Genomic DNA, 23,124 nt, shown 5'->3' with positions numbered 1-23,124 from the left:
ATCTAAGAAAAACAACAGGAGTATTTTCTTGCAAAAAGCCACTTTTCCTGGTTGCTGAGACAAGAACTTCCTTTGAAATTACCTGTTTTGCTGTATTGTCTTCAGAAGGAGACAGTGAGAAAAACATACACATACGCAGCCTCAGCTGCGTAGCTAAATTCCCATGTGCTACATTAACAGAGATATTTCATACCAAAGATCCAACCATTCCCCACTGGAGGCCCATTAGCAAGGCAGAATGCTTAACATTTTCACCTAGCCAGCTGCACAAGTTCCCCATACTGGCTGCCTGGCAGAAGCTAGCAGCATTCCTTAACACAATAAATGAAAGAATTCAGCCATGATATGTGCACACAACTCGCCCTATTCAAACTTTTGGGGTTTTCTGTGACTGAGACAACACACCGTGTTGGCCCTAGCATGGTAAGGGTTGCTCAATTCATGTGGCATTAAAAAACAAGAAAACAAACATGGAATGCAAGTTGGTACTAAGGATTCTAGTTTGGAGAGAGGAGAAAGGGTGATGAGAAGAGATCATTTGTAACAGTCCCAACCATGCTTGTTGTCTGACTGATCACTGTCACTCACCTTGTTTCCCATCTGAGACATCAGTGTCTTCTTAGTGGATAAGGAAAGTGCAAATGCAACATTTATAAACGAAACAGCTCTTAGTTAAGGAAAAATCCTGTGCTAGGAGATGACCAGGAAAGAATTTACAAGACTATTAAATAAAGATGCATTCCAGAAACAACACCAGTAAAAATTGACACCCTATGAACTTCACTCTGGAGGCTGTTTCTTCCCGCAAGAGGATTCTCCACCAGAATTCTTCCTGTGCCATACCCATCAGCAAATTCCAGCTTCTTGTGTTTCTCCATGAAAAACTATGAACATAGTTTATAGTTGGAACACATTGAACTATGGTACAGGAAACTTCAGAGATTTGAGGAAGAAAAGGTTAAAACTATAGGTTGGCTATGGACTGTACACCCACTCAGAATAAAATGCATAACATAAAATCTTTTCCCATGGCAGTTTCTATTGATAAAAAAAAACAAACATGACTTTGTACTTCTCTACAAAACATTGTGTTGAAGACTCACAATGAAATAAAAACATTAAAGATTTCACATGTGAATAAACTGAAATGCAAGAAACTCAGCTCATTCCAGACACAACCTGGAAGGCAGTTAGAATCTAATGGCTAGGCTGGACAATGCACCAACAAACAAGAGGGCATGGTAGGAACCAAGTGATTAAAAGGGAGAAGAAAACTATCTCAACCTCTTTATTTATCTCAACCTATTTATTGTCATAACAGTCACTAAGGAGGGATATTTTCCCAACCTCTGTCAGCTCTCCAACAGCTCAAGGCATTTTGCCACCAGTATCTTCACAGACATTGAAGCAAATCAATTCAGTACACTAATCTGTTAATTCTTAAACAGCAAAAAAAATCAGTAATCCTCTGGTACTGATAATGACAGCAACAAGATACTTGCAGATTTCAACAACTGGAATCCAGGAATTTCTTTCTAGAGCACTCCTGATGTCCACACACTTGGATGCAATTACTGTGTTACTGCACTGTCACTCCCTGAAAAAAAGTTTCATCCATCCTGCTGGCACCACAATCCCTGAAATTACATCAAATCAGCAATAAAATGGCCTGAGTCTTTTTCAGAAGAGCTTATTCAAATTCTTATTTTAAGACAGTAAATATGCAGGTTCTACTCCCAAAACACCTCTCCATATACCTACTTTTTATTTTTGAACTGTCCTCAATATACATTTTAATACTGCAATTACAAGTCTTTTGCTGTAACTCTCAGGACAAAGAATTAAAAAACTTCTGTCCAGAGCTAAAGTTGACTTTTTATGATTTATTAAATTATAAGGAATGAAACCTGCCCAATATTCATACCCTTTAAGTCAAGAAAGCAGCATTCTCTAGTCTGACCAGCCTATTATGTCAATTATGCCATCCTTGCAACCAGCTGAAGGAAAACTTTGTAAAGTTTTACAGTTTTGATATTCTGAAACACAAAAGACTCATTTTTCTTGCTGTTGTGTTAAGAATGGCTCTTACTTCTAATTTTACTTTATTTTCTGCAATAAAAAATGTTCAATCACTATTGCTTTCTTTCTGTGAAAGTACTTTTATGAAAGCACCAGTCTTCTCAGTACCTTTAATATTATTTAAATCTTTAAGTTTCTTTTAAGGAATTTTTAGAGCTCTAAGTTAGTACAGTCTGCCTGATCTGCCACCTAATCTGTTCTTAAAGCCCTGTTCAAAACCCAGATACCAAAAGGAGAACCAGAATTTCAGCCCCAGCCTCATCAGTGCCACACTCAGAAGTAAAATCACTTGCTCCTACATCTACAATTCCTGTTTATATTCATAAACTGAATTAGCTTTTGTGCCACAAGATCACACTAGAAGATCAAGGTGAATTATTTATTCACTGACTCCTAAATCTTTTGCAGAGTTGCTGCTTTTCAGAATGCAGTCCATTCTGACCTGCATTTTCAGTTCTTTAAATAAGTAACTTTGGCTACTCAAAAAGGTGCTTAGCACTTTTAATGGGCCCATCTTAGCAAGTAATATAAACAGCTCTCTGTCCCTGCCTTGCCTTACTTTTACTATTGAAATATTTTCATATCACTTGCACATTAGTAATGGTTTCACAATTTCTTTCATATCACTGTAAAAAGTATTCAGTATTGCCTATATGTCCCAAATATCACAGAACTCTTTAACAGTATCACCTTCCTGCCCAGTGATGATTCCCAGAGAACCATCATTTTCAGACTGAAATTTTCAGCAGCCATTGAAGTCTTCCAAGACCATTCTTAAAACACAGCTATGAACCATCAGAGTCTTGTAGGTATTAAGTAACATCTTGTTTGTTTATTAAGGGGTTTGAAAGCACATCTGATTCGAATACAAAGGACTTTTTTCTCTAAAAAAATACAGATATGTTTTTTGAACGTTGCTACTTTGCCAACATAGTTACTCATTATTTTACATCCTCATTGTTTTATTCTTGGTATGCTGCAACACCATCCTCTTAGCCCTATCCTTGTCAGATTACTTATCAGACAGCTCTGATGCCCATAGCATCTTTTATCAGTCTTCCCCACTTTATAACTAACTCATTTACTGTTTCCATAGCAATCCTTCACATTTTTATTTATTGGGATATGTTTTCCTCTACGTTTAATTGCTATTGATTCCCACTGAATATCACATATTTGATTCAACCTTAAATTATCTTTTCCATAGCAAAATGTTACTAAATTCTTAAGGAAGCTTTTATTTGCTAGAAAAACCCTTAACAACAACTCTGTATTTTGGGGTCTGATGTAACTGAGGCCAGAATTTTTTTGTGTTTATTAGACCATTAATTTCAAAGAAGTACAGAAACCAAGTGTTAGAACACAGACTGCTATTTTGAGACTGTATTAAACACATGAAGAGGAATGTACTATGATTGTTAAACAACCACAAAATGGTTTTCACTCATCATATTAATCAGGCTTTTTATGTCCCTTTTTCAAACAGTAACTTTGTCCTTTCAAATAAAATACTCTAGGCTTTTGTCACAGGTCAAACCCTTGACATTTTTCAGTGTGTTCTACAAGGCCCAGCTCAGCAGCAGAACTACATTCACATTAGTACCAGCATCACTAGTGGACAGAGCTGTGATTTATTAGGCAAAGGGGAGCAGCAGGGACTAATTGGTCATATGAGGACACAAAAGTGTGTGAGAGGAATGCATAAACAATGGAGAGTGTATGCAAAGGTAGCTTGCTCCTCTGGCATGTCCCAAGGTACAAGATAAATGCCATTACTAACAGATCTGAGATACAAGAAATGCAGTATGAATTACATATGTAAATTCTTCCTTCCTCAAAATAGTATCCTGACCAGAAACATTCCTGTATGAAATTAACTTTTTATAGTTTGAGAAGATATAATTTAGTGAATTAGAAGGCAAGAAAATGTCTTTATGTTAATTTCCTCACAATAAATTAGGTCTGTGATTATAACTTTTTACATCACTATGACCACCACATCAGAGACAAAATGCAGACTTCAGTATGTTTGAAATATTGGAAATGCCTTTATTTTTGCAATATGCCCATATATGTATGCTTATAGAATAAATTACGACATTCTAGAAGAATACAGTATGTATTCAATATGTACATTTCTGTAAGGACAGTAAGATATTTTTAAAAGTCTTGGGGAGGGCCAAAGGACATTTACATATATCAGGCAACCCTGCTTCAAAAGAGCTGGCATGGTATCCTCAGTAACAGCTGCAGATATAATGCTAATAGTATTGTAAAATAAGGCTTTATATATCAAAACAGCAACTTTTTTTTAACTGCCCTTGCTCTCTTATCACACCATATTTAGTAACAACCACCACTGTAATCCTTCAATGTGACCTATATATTGAATTAGAAGGTGTTCCTAAGAGCTGTATTTTGGACAAGTCAAAAAATAAAGGAGAAAAAAAGTCCACCCAAACCCCTCTAGTATGGAAAAGATGGGGTCCACAGAAAACTACTCTCCTAAACCTCAGCTGTAACTGAATGATTGGTTAGGTTTTGTCCACCAGAATACAGAGGTAACAGTGACTTAAAATTGTCACACACTTAGGGTGGAGCCTGCAGACTATGTGCATGACTGCTGGTAGCTTCAGAAGTTTCAGTGAAGCAAGAAATTAGTATGTGCTTGCAAGTTGGTGCCCATAGTAAAGTCTATATTGACATTGGATTTCAAAACAATAATCCAAATCGATTTTCATTATGCAAATCCATTTGTTTTGTTGAACTGATCTGCGGTCTATAACACCCAAGCACTACTCTGGAAGAACTTCAGTCTGGGAACTCTCTACAGTTTAGATTAAGAAAAAAATAAGATTGCTTCTGTCATTTCTGTCCATCAGAAAAGAGTCTCATTACCCAAGAAGACTTGTAATATATTCTTATGCCAGATGTATTTTATTAGCATTGATTTATCCATAAAGATAATGGAATTACGGCTATTTAAATATTATCCTTAACCTATTTACTCATCTTTTGAAAAAAAGTAAGGTATATCTGAATACAGATCTGTTGATTTTGAGGTTAGATATTGAGTTTGAGATGTGGTTCTTTTTACTGCTTGTGGTTCTTTTTATTTTTTCTTCCACATAAATAAATCAGAGCAGCCTTACAGTATATTGAATGGAAACTAAGAGACAGTAATCCCAGAGGCAATCAGAACTTAATGGATTTGTAAGTTTGGAGACTCCAGTGGAACTTTCCATCTTGTTATTCCCTGCAGCAGAAATCACAATTCTTTATAGTGGGGGAAAGCCCAAAACTATTTGCAATAATGGTAAAACGTAGCAAATATTTTGTGAAATTAGGCCTGTGAAAATACAAAAGGTAAGTTTTATTCTTATTTCAGACAAATCACAAAAGAGTAACAAGATAATAAGTAAAATCTTATTATGATAATTAAGGTAATATGCTGCCATTTGGACACCTAAGTATGAGAGCAATGGGTGCAATCAAGATCTTCAAAGGCTTGTGACAGAAATGTGGTATGGGAAGAAAACAAAAAATCTGTGATCAGCATAAAGGCCACAGAGATAGAAGAAGTGTTAGTTGGACATTTGATTCAATTAATTTTAAACATTAGGAATAATCTTAAATAGCTTTATCCTTTGTTTCTGGTCACAGGGAGGTTTTTTCCAGTTTTTCTAACATGCCTTCTTATAGGCCTGAAAATTTATGAGACTCTGGATACCGAACTGGTCAAAACAGACATCTTAGAGCCCAGTAATATTTGAAGAAAATGCAATGTTGAGGGAAGAGTGAACTATTTCTCTATAAAATTTTCTGAAACCATGTAAAAGGAATGGCAGTTGTTTCAAAGATACACATAAATTTCAGAAGCAAGAAATAATAAAGTACATCATGCATATTGTTCTGTAATTTGGTCTAAAGATCATCCAGACTCATGCAGTAGAAGCGCTGACTTAAACGCACACACACTTCCTCTAAGGCCAACATCAGTTCTACATTTATAAACTAGGTTAACCACAGAAATAGTGAATTTATTTGTACCACTGTACTTAACGCCTGGAAATCAAAGCAAAGCTGTGTTCAGAAAGAAGCACTACATGTTCAAAAACCTTTCTTTACATAAAACCTTGTTTTTATTGGACATCAGTGAGTCAAAGGCAGATGGTTGATCTAATTTTAGTTAGGGACAGATACAACCCACCAGCGGCCAGGGTAATCAAGGATAGCCAAGGTTATGGGCCCCAGGCAACAAATTTATTTTACCTCATATTCAGATTCCAGTGTCACAGTGTTCTGTTTTAATTTTTCTTTCAAAGCTGGATCAATCTGAAAGACAAATAAAAATACAGAAAAAATGTTTGCTTTTAAGAATATTTTCTTAAAGAAATCTTAACCTGAAGTAAACTGAATATTGGTACATACAAACCCTCCTCTCCTCTAAACGAGTTTATGTGTCATTTGTTCCAATACCAGGATGATGAACACAGCACAAGAATTGGGCTGAAAAGAAACAGGTCAACTGCCAAATTATTAAACTCCAAAGGAAAACACATTTTTAACTACAGCCCTGCATTTGCATTACCTTAGATACTGAAATCCATGCCTGTTTAGTTTAAAACTGTTGAACTAAACAAAGCTTAGATAAATGAAATGAGCCCAAGAAAGATAAAATTTGGATTGTGTAATATATACTCCTGAATGTTGAGTTCAGTGAATAGGTATACAATATATCCTGGTTTTCAAAGTCTAAGCATGAATTGAATTTCCAATTTTCTGGTGAACACACAGCTCTTTCCTAGTTTTGATTGTGTACTGATAGTGCTGGTGTTTCCTGCCACCTTTCAGAGATGCTTATTAAAAGAACAAATCTAAGAACAGACATGTCAACGAACCACAGACACGTTTTACATTTTAACTTCTTCTGAGCCCAGAGGAAGTGATATTCATCCTTCCCTTTGCTAAATAACATCTGTCTCCAATAGGTCTAAGAGCAGAAGCTAAGGGGAAAAAGATAATTAGCATTCTTCACGCTTAGAGAAAGCATTTCACCACCTTCTCAAACAGCCACATAACACTGTATTCAGACACAATCTTTAGGCAAACTAATTAAAATACCAAATAAATCCACCATTAGAGAACAATCACATTTTTAGAGCTCAAAAACCAAAACGGATGCGTAAGGAGACCAGTAATGTGGGTAGTTCTACATCCCTCGTACACTAGTCCAACTACAACTAATTCAGTGAAGAAAAGTTACTCCTAATTTGCTGCTTCTTGACCTGAACGAAAAGGGCTCAGTAACCCTCATCACAACCAACATCAAACATCTACAAGTAGTCTAGGAAACAAAAAGGAAGGCAAACACATAACAGAATTTGCCTGGCCAATGGGAAGATTCAACTTCAGATTCTCCCCTAACATGAGTTCCTACTCATCAGAGGTACTTCAAATACACATCTACTACATGTATTGATGGGAATGGCTCTGAAGACTTTCCCCAGGCCATAATATTCCCCTTGATTACAGACACTGTCTGCTAGTTAGCATGCCGCCTGTGAGACCTCAGTTCCTAAGGAAGGATGCTCAGACAGGCAAGTCTAACACCATCTGTGCATGGCCAGAGGTTTGATTTCCCTATCTCATCAGCAATCTGGCCATAGAAATACACACATTTGCAACCTCCAGACTCATTACACTTGGGACCTAAGCCAAAATATCTAAAATGGTTAATGTTTGTACCGGATACAGCTCCCACCTTCTTGGTAATTAAAAAAAAAAAATCATAAAACAAGATAGTGTTCCTGCACTGGCCCTCTACATCAAATAAAAAATGAAATGCTCCATCTCTGTCTTGGCATTCAAGGCCTCTGGAGAACTGTCCCTCATTAAAGATGGATTGCATCTCTCCTGTGACCACGACCTCCAACAACAGCCATGCTTCATTAGAACAACGAACCCATCCATCACATGTGTAGAAATGCAAAGTCTTCGGGCAGCCAGACAGGCTTTGAAGCTCGCTTTCACGGAGAGAAGAGTGATAGTGGACCTCACTGTATTCAGAACTAAATGCAAACACTATTTGTTATGCTTTGTATTCTCACAATACACATACGGACAAGAGGAAATAAAAGCTCCAGTAAGTAAGGCAGCAACAGCTTTATTCCACCTTACAATTTCCCTTCATTCAGTAATAAGGCAAAGTATCATGGGTTGAAATATCATTTTTACCTAATTAACTACAGCCAGAATTTAACTTACAGAGACAGTTCAATATCTCCATTATCAAGTTTTATATTATCAATTTTAAGTGCGTTTGTTTAATGTATGGTGTGTGCATGGCCACATTCGTGTAAGGCAAAGGCAAATAATCAGTTAAGCTACTGCTGCTTCTCCTTCCTTCCAGCCCTTTCCATCTTCAGACTTTCTCCTGTCTTCATTTTCCTCTGCCTGCACAAAGACAGCTGAAACTGAGACACAGCATTCTAGTTTGATGCTGTAGCTTTAATATTAACAAAAATACAGAAATGAAGTAGCCTAGTTGAAATTTCTTTTTAAAAAATACCCTGTAAATGTAAAATGAACAGAGAGCACTGCTTCTTAGGAAGCAGAAATTTTATTCAGCATATTAACTTACTCAAAAACGCTATTTAAACCCTGTTTTGAGGGCTAACTACATACACATTTTAAGCTCACTATGCAAAACCCATTCTTTTGCCCCAAGTTCCACCAAAAATAAAAAAAAATAGAAGAGGAGCAAGTGTGTATTTCCTCTTCTCTTTATCTTTTTTGTTCCCTACATACATACTTACTCACACAGAATAATTTAAACATACTTGAGCCTGCACAGTAATTCAGTTACCTGCACTTTCTAATGCCTTGAGACTGCAAACCCTGGCTTTTCAGCTACCAAATGAGATAGATGGGTTACAAATTGTTTTAGGAATCCATATAGAAGTTGAGAAAATGTGTATTATAAAGTTTTGTTTCCACTGTCTTTGTATGACACTGTGCTATCTTTGAAACATCGCTGTGCTATCTTTGAAACATCGTAAGAACAACAACAACAAAAAAAGGAAAACAGAATGATGCTATTTTCATTCTGAAAAGGCAGATAAACATCACTATGAGCCACAGTCACAGATCATAACCAGGGAACACTTCAAATGGGGGCAGAGCCAGCAAAGTGCCCATGCCAAAGCAGCAGCTCTGCTGTATTACACATCTGCCACAAGATCCAAATACAAACATACATTTTGCTTCCATGATGACTGCTATGCCAACACATACTGCCAAATGAGCGAGAAGTATTCAGCTATGCACTGGCAAATAGATCTTCAGCTAAATTATGGATACAAATCTGTATTTGTAAATATGATGATGGCAGCACACAAAGCACAAATGCCATAACAGCCTGACAGTGTCCTCTCCAGCATTATTTAGGAGGCAGGAAGGAATAGAAAAGATATTCCTTTACACTAGAGGACTCTTCTTGTTCGGCAAAATCTCAGCTGTTCCTTTAAGATCTATTTAAATTCAAACTTTGTCTCTAAATGTAGAATTCAAAGATGTGTGCATGTATAATTACAGCATAACTTCACATTAAATTCTTACTGAAAGACTACTGAAATACTTGATGCAAGTATTTAGACAACCTTCAAGAGATGCTGTCTGCAAGGCTTTGAAACCGATACTATAAATACAATTTTTAAAGGCTTTACTTCTTTTCTTTTTCTGGGGTGGTTTTTTTTTTTCCTTTTTAGCACTTGCAGCAAAAATGAATAAAACATTCTCTGTGTTTTGCATTATACAGGTTTATCTCATATTACATCAACTGAAAGGGCAAGGGCAAGTGCAATATAGAAAAATTTCAGAAAAGGGTTAAGAATCCAGGTTTCAAATTAGAATTTTGTCCCATTTCACACCCACCATTCCTTCAGATTTACCCGCACTTAAACTTCAAAAGGTTCCCAAAGAAACGGACTTTAAAAAGACACTTAACAGCTAAAAGTAACAGAGGTTAAGCACAGAAACACTCTTAGAAATCTTAGTAGGCAGCTACTTGAAGCTGTAAGTAACTAAAAATCTTTTCAAATGAGGCTGATGCTTCTCATTTTAAGGCTGACATTTCAATTTTTGAATTAGAAATTGGACAGCATTTCTAGGTGTTAAAAACAGTGCACCTTGGAGTGCAGACAAGAGGCATCATTACATAGCAAAGCAGAAATAACTGGTGCTTGCAGCCCCTGCCAAACCAGGGACTCCTGCAGTGCCCTGTGAAAAACACACACTCATCTCAGTAAAGTGGATTTTTTGTTTGTGACACATGTATTTCTGGTACAGTTATAAACCTAGAAATGCTGCTACTAAAAAAAATTATCCAGCTAACAATTTTGTATTGATACTCATTAACCACAGTTCATTTTGGCTTGGAAACAAGTAATACGGGTAGAGAGCAACTGAGAAATCTGTGAATGTCACTAACTTTAGCTCCTGGGTAAGGAAAGATCTTCCACAAGAGAACCCAAAGAATATCATCACTAGACCTTTTGAAGTTTAGAGGCATGAAACACCTCTCCACATGGGGACAGGCTAAAAGCACTAGGTTTGTTCATTCAGGAGAAGAGAAGGCTTTGGGGAAACCTGATAATGGCCTTTCAGTAAGGGGGGCTTACAAGAAAGACAAACTTTTTAGCTAAGTGTGTAGCAACAGGACAAGGGCTGATGGTTTTAAAATAAAAGAGGGTAGATTTAGACCAGGTATAAGAAAGAAGATTTTTAAAATGAGCCTGGTGAGACTCAGCCCAGAGAGGTGGTGAATGCCCCATTCCCAGGAACATTCAAGGTCAGGCTGGATGGGGGTCAGAGCAATCTGATCTACTTGAAGATCTCTCTGCTCCTTGCAGGACTGTTGGACTAAAAGTCCTGAAAACTAAAAGAAAGTTTCTTCCAACCCAAATGATTATATGATTCTGTGAAACACAGGAATACAATGCAGAATAGCAGTGTTGCTCCTGTTCAGCATTCAGAGAGGACCACCAAGTTGACCCACATTCTCATTTTCAGGGTATCCCAAACTGTCCACAGAACACACATGCCTGGATCTGTAACTCAAATAGCCCATCCTCACAAGCACTCTTTCTATGCTATAAACATTACCATTTATTTGTCCATGTACTGTTTGTGGCCATGGGCTTTAGAGCAAACCAGGACTTGAACATATTCTAAAATGATGGGTTCAGTTACTATACAAGGAAACTGTCAGGAAACAGCCGGATTATGAGAAGAGCATTGTGCTTTTAACAGCCTCCTCTCACATAAGTCACTGCAGTACATTGTATCCTTGTGCCCTGGCATGTACTGACCAAATATTTGCATGCCAAAGTTTTACAGATCTTTCCCTCTAGCAAGCATTTCCAGAAAACAGTAGAAGATATTTCCATTCTAAAACTAGTTCGTTATTTTTACTAAAACACGAGTTTCTGTTCCTACCCTGTCCTCCACAAAATAATATCCCACTGGTAAAGATTCCATCTTTGGAAATGGAAGAAGACAGTGGCCTGAATTTAATGAATATGAATTAGGATTCAGATTTTTATTTTTCCATCTGCCCCTCCCAGCATAAATAGATGGGACACAATTTTCCTGCAGTATCCACAATACAGAGTCCACAAAATTACTATTTATATGAATTTTTTCAATTTGTTCTCCCCACCCATTTTTTAAACTTAAGGGTAAAGCAGAATCACCAATTCTAGCCCTCCCACAGTGTATCTTCTTTGAAAACATTTATCATATGCCTAACTCCTCTAAATGGAAAATCAGCAATCTTGAGTGGATCAGTCAACTTTAATCTTCCTTGAGAAGACTCCCATAAATTGCTACAGAAGTCTGTGTCATAAATATTCTAAGTTGTGGTTTATGAGCAGAGTGAGAAGCTGTAGACAGGAGAGGATAAATCCCAGGACTCAGGAAATGCAGTGTAAACTACAGCCAAGCTGAGTGCTGTTCTACTTAAGAAATTAAAGGAACAAAGCTTGTAGAGGTTGTAAGGTACAACAAGGGTTGTACTTATGCCAAGCTCTTTGGCATACAGTGTTAGGTAACAGAGAAGGGCAAGGCAAAACACACCATTTTTGTGCAACTTCATTCACAACAATCCTTCAACTACATTACTTAAATTTTTAATACACAAAAAACACATAAGGCTACTCTCTTCCCTGTGCAGGTGGTGAGGCACTGGAACAGGCTGCCAGAGAAGCTGTGGATGCCCCATCCTTATAATTGCTTGAAGCCTGATTGGATGGAGCTTTGAGCAACCTGGTCTAGTGGAAGGTGCCTCTGCCCATAGCAGGGGGCTGAAACCAGGTGATCTTTAAGGTCCCTTCTAACCCGAACAACTCCATGATGCTGTGATTCTATACTGCATAGGATACAATCCCAGGATATCAACTGGACAGGAATACCTACAAACAGTGGGGAAACAGCTGAGACTAGATGTAAATCCTAGCTTTGTGTCCTTTGACTTTTCCCTATGTTCTGCATAGAGTACAGACAGTTAAACAAAAAAACCAACATTTCATCCAGCCTCTGACAGAAATTGATGCAGACATTTCCAAAGGAGCAATATAAATTTTTGTTACAGCAAGAGTTTCCAGAGTTACAGCACACAGTGCACCACTGATCTCTCAAAATCCAAACCTTGTACTTTCTTCCAGATTGATCAAAAAAAAGGACCTACAATCACAAACCCTGGACCAGATTTTTTCATGTGATAATATCATGGGAAATGCAATTAAAGGCTAATATAATAGCCAAACTATCCCACACTTCAGCAAACGTTTAAACCTATCTAGATTTCTCATATATAAGCTCAACAAAACTAACAAGGATTCTAGAATTTTCCATTCTGAGAATAAAGTATTCATCATTTAATTAATTTTGGTATGCTTTCACATCCAGTTTGATTTTCAGTTGCACATTTATTTATATGATTTATACCAAATTAGTGCTGTAAACCTTGGCTCTAAGTATGCTAGCATAAATTTAATTTCACAGTAAAATTCAGTACAAAAAATATTCCTTTCAGTATAAAAAAGGTGTAAATTTGCGATGCCAGTATTTAGGAAAAAAAAACAAAACAAACCCACCCTTTTTGCCTCTAAATAGAATATACTTAACAGCTAGAAACAATCCAAAATGCAACTTTGGATGCAACTCCAGCAGAGTCAATTTTTTTTGGTCATATTTTTTGAAGATTCCTTTTTAACAGTTACATACCTACTATGCAAGTTCAAGCTGGAAAACTAGCATAAATATAGTTTATGAGGCTTTTTTTTCCCTTATGGCTTCCTTAGTCATATCCTAACTTTGCACAGATCAACCTCTTTGTGGTAGCTCTGAAAAACACGAAGGTCACTTAAGTTTCGGTTCAAAGCAAGTAACTTCAAGAGAGAAATTGTGAGTTGGCAGCTGAAGGCAGCATGGAAGCAGTCTGTGCTCATCTCCTCTGAATCTTTTCAGTGCTGTACTATCAGACAGAAGAGGATTGGAGAGGGTGTCCTCCTTTGTTCTGCACATCAGCAGGAATATCTGTGTCCAGGGGCTCACTGGCTGTTCAATTAGGTTCATCTGTAAGCTGTTCCTGGCAGCAGCTCACTTGAACCAAAGTGAAACCAAAGGCACCGTACAATATCCAAATCGCTATTTTTTGCTTGGTGTGTCAGTTCAAAAACACAAATGAATTAATTTAAAGGGAAAAGTCTATCTCATAGAAGACTAAATCTTCAATAAAAGCACTGAAGCTTCAGTAAAATAACACCAGAAAATGCCAAAAAATCCCAGCTCCCAAAAAACTCCAATCAACCTTCTCATGTAGAACAGAGATAGTCTGATCCTTCAAACATAATATAAAAACATAATACAGTTAAAACAATGCACAAGCACACTAACAGATTTGCAATACTTTCTCTAGTCAGAGTTAAACATCTATAAATATATATGATTTTTTTTTGTTCTCTAAGTGTGTAAGTTGATGCCTTAGCCCTGTCTTGAGCCATGTGATAATACACTTGCTACCCCCATACGAACAACTCCAGCTCCCAGAAACCAACAGGAAGAAAACATACGTGAACATTTTTTTCTCACTGAAAATAATCAAGAATATAAAATGAAACCAAAAAGTCTGCAGTTTTTAACCCTAAAAATGGGTTGAATTATGATTTTAAATATAATTTTGATTTACAGTATATATCTGTTTTCACAGAAATTTATTAATGAAACTAATTTTGACTTTTTAATGTCTTTTTGAACAGAAACAATTTTTAGAATCCAGTGTGAACGTATCAAAATTGTTTACAGTGCACTGAAAATGCATTTCTAATAACTAAATTCTAATAACCAAATTCTAATAACTGACATCTTAAAATCTGCATGTGTTGAAGGAATTAACACTTCTCATTCTACAATTCCCATTGCATTTAAGGGAAACCTACTTTCCACACTGACATCTAGTGAAGTTTTATAGTAAGAAGAAAAATCATATTCTAATACTTTCTACTTACAAAAAGCTTTTAATTTCCCAAATCGCTTATATTTTAAATTACTAGAATTTGCAACACACTTGTACATCACGCACTATTTTTTTTTGAAAGATATTTTGCTGCTATTTTTAACAAATAACATGTTTAACTGTCAAAGTATCAGACATTCTGATGGGTGTATTAGAGAAAGTTACAATGGTAAAATCTGGTGTAATTAAGTTTAAAACATGAATAGCAAAGTGTTTTCCTTTTAAGGGCTTCACATCCAACATTAACAAAACAATTCTACTAAAATCAGCAGGAATTATGAATGCAAAATATTTTAATTCATACATTTTAGATATTAATAAAACAAGTAATCTCTTTTCTCTAAGCAGTACCCAAGAAGCCAGTATTCCTGCAGCCTCTCTATAATCAATAAAGAAAGGTTCTACTCGCACAGGGATGAAGTACAACCTCGGGTATCTTCTACCCTCCTTGAGCTGTGCTCCAGAGAGGCAAGACACAACGCTCCACCAGCTACAACATTAATTTCAGAACTTACTACAGTTCTAAAGGCAAAGTTTCATTTTTATGCCTCATCAAGAAAAAGGCAATTAAGCACTGCCTGACATAACATTCAGAAGGTTCAGCGCTGACTCTGAGGAAATGCAGCATCTCTTGAATGACAAGCAAACCAATAAATGCTTTCTGAAGTGACTGATATTTGAAACAATACAGATAATGCATTCCCCCCTCCCCTCATTAGTTGGTTTTACTCCAGATATGAGTTTGGGCTCTGCTTGTTTAGATTGCCATGTAGCTGAAGTTTGCAACAGCATCATTTGGCTTCAAATGAGGCTTCAAGCCTCAAAGCACAAAGAAGAAGAAAGGGAAGGTCCATTTGGATAGAAATTGCACTTAAAATGGAAACATGCCTGGGCAAAAGTTTTCAACATTTTCTTTGTAAAAATGGTAGTGATCTAGAAGTCCAGAAAATCCTAGGGACTGGGATCTGCTGACATCATGGCTACTGGCTTCTCAAAATGAGTCTGGAAAGCTAGAAGTTTTCTGGTGCTTGAGGGAGGTGTTGGGAAAAACTGCCGGATATTTCATTATGTTTTGGCTAAAAGCTGCCTGGAGCTAAGTTACATACTTGTAATCAATTGCAAGACAAAAATACCAGTAATTAATTTTGACAATGTGACATGATTTAAATAAAACAAACAGAATTCTTGATAGTATATTAAAGTTAAATATCTGAAAGCTATCAACATTTTATGTATTGAAATTAGTTCCAGTTGCAATGGCATCAAAACAAGTTTCTCCAGTTAATAGCCTTCTCTTCATCTGAATCTAATCTTGACAACAGAACCACCATCAAGTAAAAAATGGAAAAATTGCTTCTGTTTAAAACAAAGAACTCTTAATACTTGCACTGTATATTGTATTCATCACAGAAAGGCTCAATAATGTGAAGTAATATCTTAACTCCGAGTCATCCTAGAGTGCTGTAAGCTGTCTGTGGTGACAATAAGCACTGGGTCTAGGCATATTCAGTCGTTGGAAACCATTCAAAAGTATATACACACAGTGTCAGCCTCAGAATGTGACAACAAAAATCTTAATGAATCCCAGAGTTAACCCTGTTTTTGTCTTTTATAGAAAAATGGTGGTTTACATGCTAAACTGAAAGGATATCTGAAAAAAGGAAACATACATCTCTGTCTGGTATCATAGCAAATTCAGTAGAGACAGCTCCTCACAGACAATGTAGAGAAGTCATCTGAGCTCAAGTGAAATGGATTAGCTTTTGCTGAAATCAGTGCAAAAACATCAGCTGAACACTAGCAGCTGAACCTCAAAATCTTCAAGAAAATCATGGATAAAGAGCTCGTTTCCATGTAATCCTTCTGGACTGGACTGAACTGAACTGAGAGAGAAAACATCTGAACATCTGGAATCACCACAATACTGGGTACGAAGAGCTCTTGCTACCCTTTCATTTTTGTGCCACATGGCACAACTGAAATTACTACATTGGATAGTTCTGAACCATGGTCAAAAAATGGAACAAGTTCCAAATTCTGCCTGCAAATAGAAACAAAGTCACTGTAAAGGTACCTGTTCAGTCATCAACAAGGAGCCAATCTGCCTAACTAAATACACAATTCCAAACCCCTCCCACTAAGCATGCCTGAAAGCAAGTCTGATTTAATTTAGTAAAATATGCTTCATGATAGAAAGGTAACTGACTGACAAAGACTTTTTTCTTCTTACCTATAAGCAGTCCAAAATGTATGCTTCTCACATTCTCTACAGCACCAAACAACATTTCAGTGTACTATTTTCTTAATTTTTGGAGGACCTAGAGCCAAGCTCAGTAATGCATTCAGTCTTCGAAAATCAACTAAATCTACTTATACAAGGAAATTAGCCAGTTTATCATTAGGCTTAAGACCCAGGACAACCTGAACTGCTTAAGGAAAAGAAAAAGAGGAAAACAATAATCACCAACATCAATTCCTTGCCACGCTGCGCTTGTGTAATTAGCTTACTGAAACCAATTAAACACAAGAAGATGCAGTTATAAATAAATAAATGCTAAAATGCTAGATGAGAAGACTTGATTATTCTGCCAAGTTCAGTGACAGATGCTAAAATAATTCCACATTCCTTGGCTGATGGGTTTAGAAAGGATACCTTTCCCATCCAAAATATTCCACCAGACACCAACTGAAGATATTCTGATTTTGTTCACACTCAAATCAAGCAGTCTGTTTTTAAGACAGACTCCTGTGGAATAAGATTCTCCAGAATACAGGAATGCCTCAGGCACAAAAAACAGATTAAATAAGACTTCCTCTACCTTCAAGCCATCTGCTAGTTTGCCAGTGAAGCTCCAGCAAAAGAGTATCTGAGGCGAGCTTCATCTCACCTAATTTTATTCATCTATATTTTTGACTGGAAGCATAAAATCTCTACTTAGGCTTTTCCTCCAGCCAGCTGTAGATGGGCATTCCTTGAGAAAGTAAGTCCCACTTAAAGATAAATATCCAAAACCATAAAATGTCTGCACCTTGAAGCTAGATAGAGATTTCTCTCACCTGTTATTCACTAGTCAAATAAAGTATAACCATATTCTTAACCAAGGAAGATAATTGTCTCACTGCAATGGGGTAATAATAAAAAATCAAGATCAATCTCTCTATTTTTCAATCCATCAAAAGAGGACAATTTCTCAAGCACCTATTTTAAAATTGAATGAAACCTATGTTGGGGCATTTCCTATCAAACCTCGTTTATGGACTACCCAGATAGCTATCTGAAACTAGGCATTTCACTTAAGACAATGGAAAAATGAGCAAGATTAAACCCTGACTTAGTGCACAGCACCACAAACACACATTTAGATTTAGCAGAGCAGATACTGACATTTCACTTTCCTATCTTTAATGATACAAAGAACCCATTTAGAGTCTTTTGAGTATTAACAGTGGTAATTTAAATTGACCTTAACATTAGTAGGAGGTGTTTGCACTCCAGGAAGCCTAGAGGATGTGTCTTAATCAATCTAAATCCATTTGGAATAAAATAAAGCAGAAAGCCTGCAGAACACACAAGGTAATTGAGTGCATGGGACAATCTGGGCTGGCAGCAGTAGCATTAAGTCCATTAATTGTCATTAGGACACCGTGGACTTGCCAGTCCAGTCCAATCACAATGACTTGGCCTATCCACATTACTCCTTGAAATGGTGAAATCCATCAAGTTTTGGTAAGACTGAGGATCTTGGGGAACACCAAGGTGTAATAGGATTTCAAACACAGATGCTTATCCACTAAGAACTGGAATAAGTATATCTTGCAGTTTTCAGTCAACAGAAAAGTTTGTGGAAGAAAATTAAAAGCACACCTTTTCATCTTGCTACCTATTTCAGTTAAATTCCTTATATCTTTGATAGCCTTTCAAATAGAGCAGGTGCTATTTTTTAACACAGAGGCTGGTCCTCAAAGAAAGTAAACAAGTCAGCTTGGAGTAAGCCAGCTTCATCTAGTAGCCCGCCGTATGTGTAGTGATGGGGACAATCTGCTGGCATTCCACAAATCTAAGTAAAAAAACCATACTATTTGTGGAATTTTAAACACTATAGACATATTCAGAGGTTTAAGTGATTTTGTTTTAAAATTTTCATTTCATATTAACCATATTATTTAAAGGAAAAAATAATGCAACATATAGAAACATAACCTTTTTCATAAACCATACTAACATTACACTGAACATTGAAATTACGTTTCATTCTGTAATGCTTCTTTTTTATGAAGCAAACAAACTAAAGAAACAAACAAAACTTCTGCTGGGGCACAGAAATCCTGTCCAGATGGACTTTATAGGCAGGTAAAAATTGAAGCAATAATCAACGGACAATTTCTACTGCACTACTCCAGGACATGCCCATATGTGCAACTCCCATAGACACACCTGAGGCAGTTTATGTAAGGACAGCAATATAAATGCTGGTGCCAGCCAGCAACAAGGCATGGCCTTGTCCAGTCACTTGCAGATGTATTCCCTTTTGGGGTGGATGCTGAATCTCATTTCAACACTGTGCTGCTGCAGTTGCAACCATCTTGACTCAATAGCGTGAAACTCTCTGCAGCACGTGTATAAACAGAGAAATGTTTCGACAGCAACACAAAATCATACTAATGGGCAGATACCACCTCTTAACTTCTAACAATGAGAAAATGCTGGGCTGACTTCCTACACCTTCCTGAGGCAAATATCAGATGTGTTCTTGCTTGACATAAAGGTCTCATGGAAGTTCTCTGTCACAGTCAGTTCTCTGCTCCTTTTTCTTCCTAGCTATTTCACCCTGATCCAGAACACTTGAATTAATGGATCTCACCTGAGGAAATTTTTTAATACTCATGTGAATTTAAATACTTCCTTTTATTTGAATTAATTAACTTTCCTATTTCCTATGTAAAGTAGAGCAGCATTAATTACCTATATTCTACAGACAAAGAAAGTGAGATAGGCAGAGAGGAGCTCTGTGGTGCGGGAGGTAACTGGAGAGAGAACTTGAACAAGATGGATATAAAGTTTCCAGTGAGATCAGTGGGTGTTATTTAAATCACATGCTGCTGTGGGTCTCCTGACACCCACTCATGAGATTAAAGACACAATGTTGAAGAACAGCACTAGGGACCAACCAGCAATATTCTAAACCTGAGTATAACCAACCAGACAACACACTTACTCTGCTATCAAGCCTCACTGTGACAATTGCTGTAAACCAGAAAAGTCAGAGTGCCATAAGTGATCATGTTAACTTTCTTTTCTCTTTCACTTTTCAAAGGACAGCAAGGTTTCCAGAATAATCTTCTAATTGGTCAAAAACAGTAGGTAAGAAATTTTAAAGGAAATCTTCAGTCTGCATAAAGCAGGCTTTACACTCCTAGTGTGCTTACTGAGTATGCTTCCCACCACTACCCCTCTTTTAATACTCTTTCTGGGTTTACCAGTTTATTGATCATAGAGAATGATGAAACAAAAGGTCAGAAACTTTCATTTTCATCTGGATTTTAACTCCTGGAATGCTGTGCAACAGCCATACATATTTAAATGCACAACTGATCTGAGGGTAAAACTCCTGGAGGAGAAATTGAAATTCTATCATTTTGACTTTTTACTGCCTCTACTTTCTACATCATTAAGACAGAAAACATTAGTATTATTTCTTAGCATTCTACTTTTGGGGTGTACTCACTTTGCAAAGGATAAAGTGAACGGGATCTTCATAGTTTGTAAAGAGGTAAGTATGTAACTCTATGGTACATATCTCACAGCAGGAAATATTTGCAGACTTCAATGGCTAATTGATGTTTTGTTTCCAGACAAAACAGCGCAGATAATCCAGCTTTCTTGGAAGTGCTTCCGCTGCACATTACCCTGGAGGAACTCATTCAGTCCTATCCCACTCCAAAAGTCTGAGAACCTGCCTTGCAACAATACTTCTTCAACAGAGTCAATCTGGAGCTTAAAAACTCTCTTACTCTAAAAGCTTTGCTGATGGGGTGAAAGCATAAGCTTTTCCAGGTAGTTAATATATCATTTCCCTTCAATTCTCTACAGTAGCTATTAGCCAGCAGTACAGACCACACCCCATGTTCCAAGATTCTTATACCCAAAACTAAATCTGAATCAGCAAGTCTCTACAACACCTGGAATGGGTGCACAGTATATAAAACTAATTGACTGTCATACAGTTGAAAAAACATTTTCTGTATATTTAATAGAAATTATATTTTCAGTAAAAAGATATAAAATAAATAAACCTCTCCAATTACATACACAAGAGGAAAGACAAAGAAAGGGTCTAGCCTTCCATTTATGAATAAAGGTATCTGGAACAATGCCTATATGAACCTACTAATTTCCTCTCTGTTAATTCCACATGGTTTTCCCATAAGCATACCTGGTTTTCTGTACCAATTTTGATTTGCATAAATTCTTCCCAGAAAGTGAACAATTACTTAACCTAATGATTTCTCCATTAATGGATATTTTGGCAACAATAGATAATGGAGAAATCCTTGATTAGTTTCAGGAGAATTCTGACTATTGTAAACAGGCATTACACCAGTAAGAGCCTCATCAAGCTTCCTTTAAATGCAGACATTCATTGTGCTGAGGGAATACGACTGATCTATGTATCCTGAGAAGATAAAAGTATAGCCAAAATGGTTTTTTTGCTTTTGCAAGAGATGGGCATATCTGAGGTCCTGATATTCAAAGATTAACTAAATGGATGAATTATCTGCTTTTTAGATACTAACAGCTCCTCTTCAGCTGCAGCTCTAGGCACTGTCTCTCTCTATCCTATGCATTGGCTGAACTGCAGTCCAAGATCCCAACACACAGCCCAAACGAACAAGAGGACACAATTCCTTCTGCAGCCCCTTCTCAGCCCCACTCCACTTATAGCTCTAGGCTCTGCCTCTGTCCCAAGCCTAATTCTAGCCCCAGCCCAAGGCATCACAACCAAATCATACTCCCTCAAAGGTCCAAAACACCATTTTCTCTTGGATTTTAATACCTTTATCAGGAATGTTCTTCAAAAGTCAGTTTGACATTCATAACATCGTCATTATTACTAATGCAGCTTTTTTCACTAAGCCACAAGAATCCAAAGCTAGCCCCTCAGTCACTGAAGCACAGACTACATAGCAGCAGTTCTACTGTAGTGCTGCCTTTGAATATCACTGTTGACTAAGAATTTGATTACTAATGTGGTTTCCCTCTAAACACAGTGTGAAGTTAAGAATGAAAAAGGAAAAAGAACAGGTACTTTTGAAGGCAAAGGATCATAGTTTGGTATCTGAAATGTATTAGAGATTTACCACAAAAGGTTGTTTAACTTTTGTCTTTTTAGCAGTTGAATTAGCAAGAAAACAAATTCAGGAATCATGCTTACAAAAGGTGACAATACAGGAGTTTGCAGATCCTTAAAATATAATAAAAAAAGACAGGCACTTGGGTGTTATGAATCTTAGCCTGCTTTAGGATTTGTGCAACCTCAATATTTTCAGCAGTAAAATGTAAATAAGAATTCTACTTTTTCTGATAGTACAACTATGAACCTTAATTCGCTTAAATTCTGTGAGTCTTTTGAGCTTCCTATATTGAAATTGTTATTTCATTAAATATTTTTATTATTCTGAAGGAGCACCTGTAACAAAAAAAAACCAACTTATTTCTTTTATTGCTTATTGTATTTTGCATGTAACTGTCCAACCCCCCAGTAAGAGCACTAGTCCATCTGTCCCTGTTCTGATAAGGATTTACAATAGTCCAGCTTTGTTATAAGAGAAAAGCATCAGGATTTTAACAGCAGTTTTAAATTACTCACATTAATGTTCTTTTCCTGAGTTCTATATGTATTTTAAACTACATTTCTTTATTCATTAAAACACATTCCAGTCTCCTTTGCTGTCTTATTTAGTGAATTAGAATGGCATTCAACTCCATTTTTATGGACATAGAAACAGAAATTAATGGAACACATTGCTTTGATTTGTCCGTCTACAAAGAAGCCCAAAGTTGGTGTTGCTAGCTAGCTCTGAGCCAATACTGCAATGTTCTTTACTTCAATGTCCTCTCTTCTGAATAAAACTGCAAGGAAAAGAAAAAGAAAACACAAAAGAGATGCTGCAGACTTAAGCAATACTGGTTAGAGCACAACTCAGAGGTCCTCTTTTAGCTTTTTGGAGTTTAAAAACTTCAAGGTGAAGGAGCTTCCACTCAGAGTTTTCATGTACTAGTGAGTAATTCAGTAATGCTTCCCTTGACTATAAATGCTGGGACAACAAGTCTCGTAGATCTGAATTAGCACAACTATTAACAGTGTTTTTCCCTGGGCTGCTGCCACTGTGCAGATCATGGGGGTCAAAAGCAATACACTGAGTATGAATCTGACCCAAAAACTAGCAGAAACACACCAGGCAAATTC

At 36.8% G+C, this 23,124-nt stretch overlaps 1 protein-coding gene across 2 annotated transcripts in view; it reads right to left on the bottom strand.

Annotated features, from left to right (window-relative positions):
- Window positions 1-23,124, bottom strand: part of COX16 (cytochrome c oxidase assembly factor COX16) — a 46,017-nt gene that overhangs the window by 8,251 nt on the left and 14,642 nt on the right. For both annotated transcript variants that reach the window (XM_088058237.1, XM_005522535.3), the window contains one exon: window positions 6,352-6,414. In XM_088058237.1, the coding sequence (XP_087914363.1) occupies window positions 6,352-6,414 (63 nt within the window). The remainder of the gene's footprint in view (window positions 1-6,351; window positions 6,415-23,124) is intronic.

Source organism: Pseudopodoces humilis, chromosome 7 (assembly GCF_049639895.1).
Source record: "Pseudopodoces humilis isolate 2021_Gansu_Grassland_sample_001 chromosome 7, ASM4963989v1, whole genome shotgun sequence".
Classification (NCBI taxonomy): domain Eukaryota; kingdom Metazoa; phylum Chordata; class Aves; order Passeriformes; family Paridae; genus Pseudopodoces; species Pseudopodoces humilis.
The sequence above is the reverse complement of the archived record's forward strand: the minus strand, read 5'-3'. Positions and strand labels throughout refer to the sequence as shown.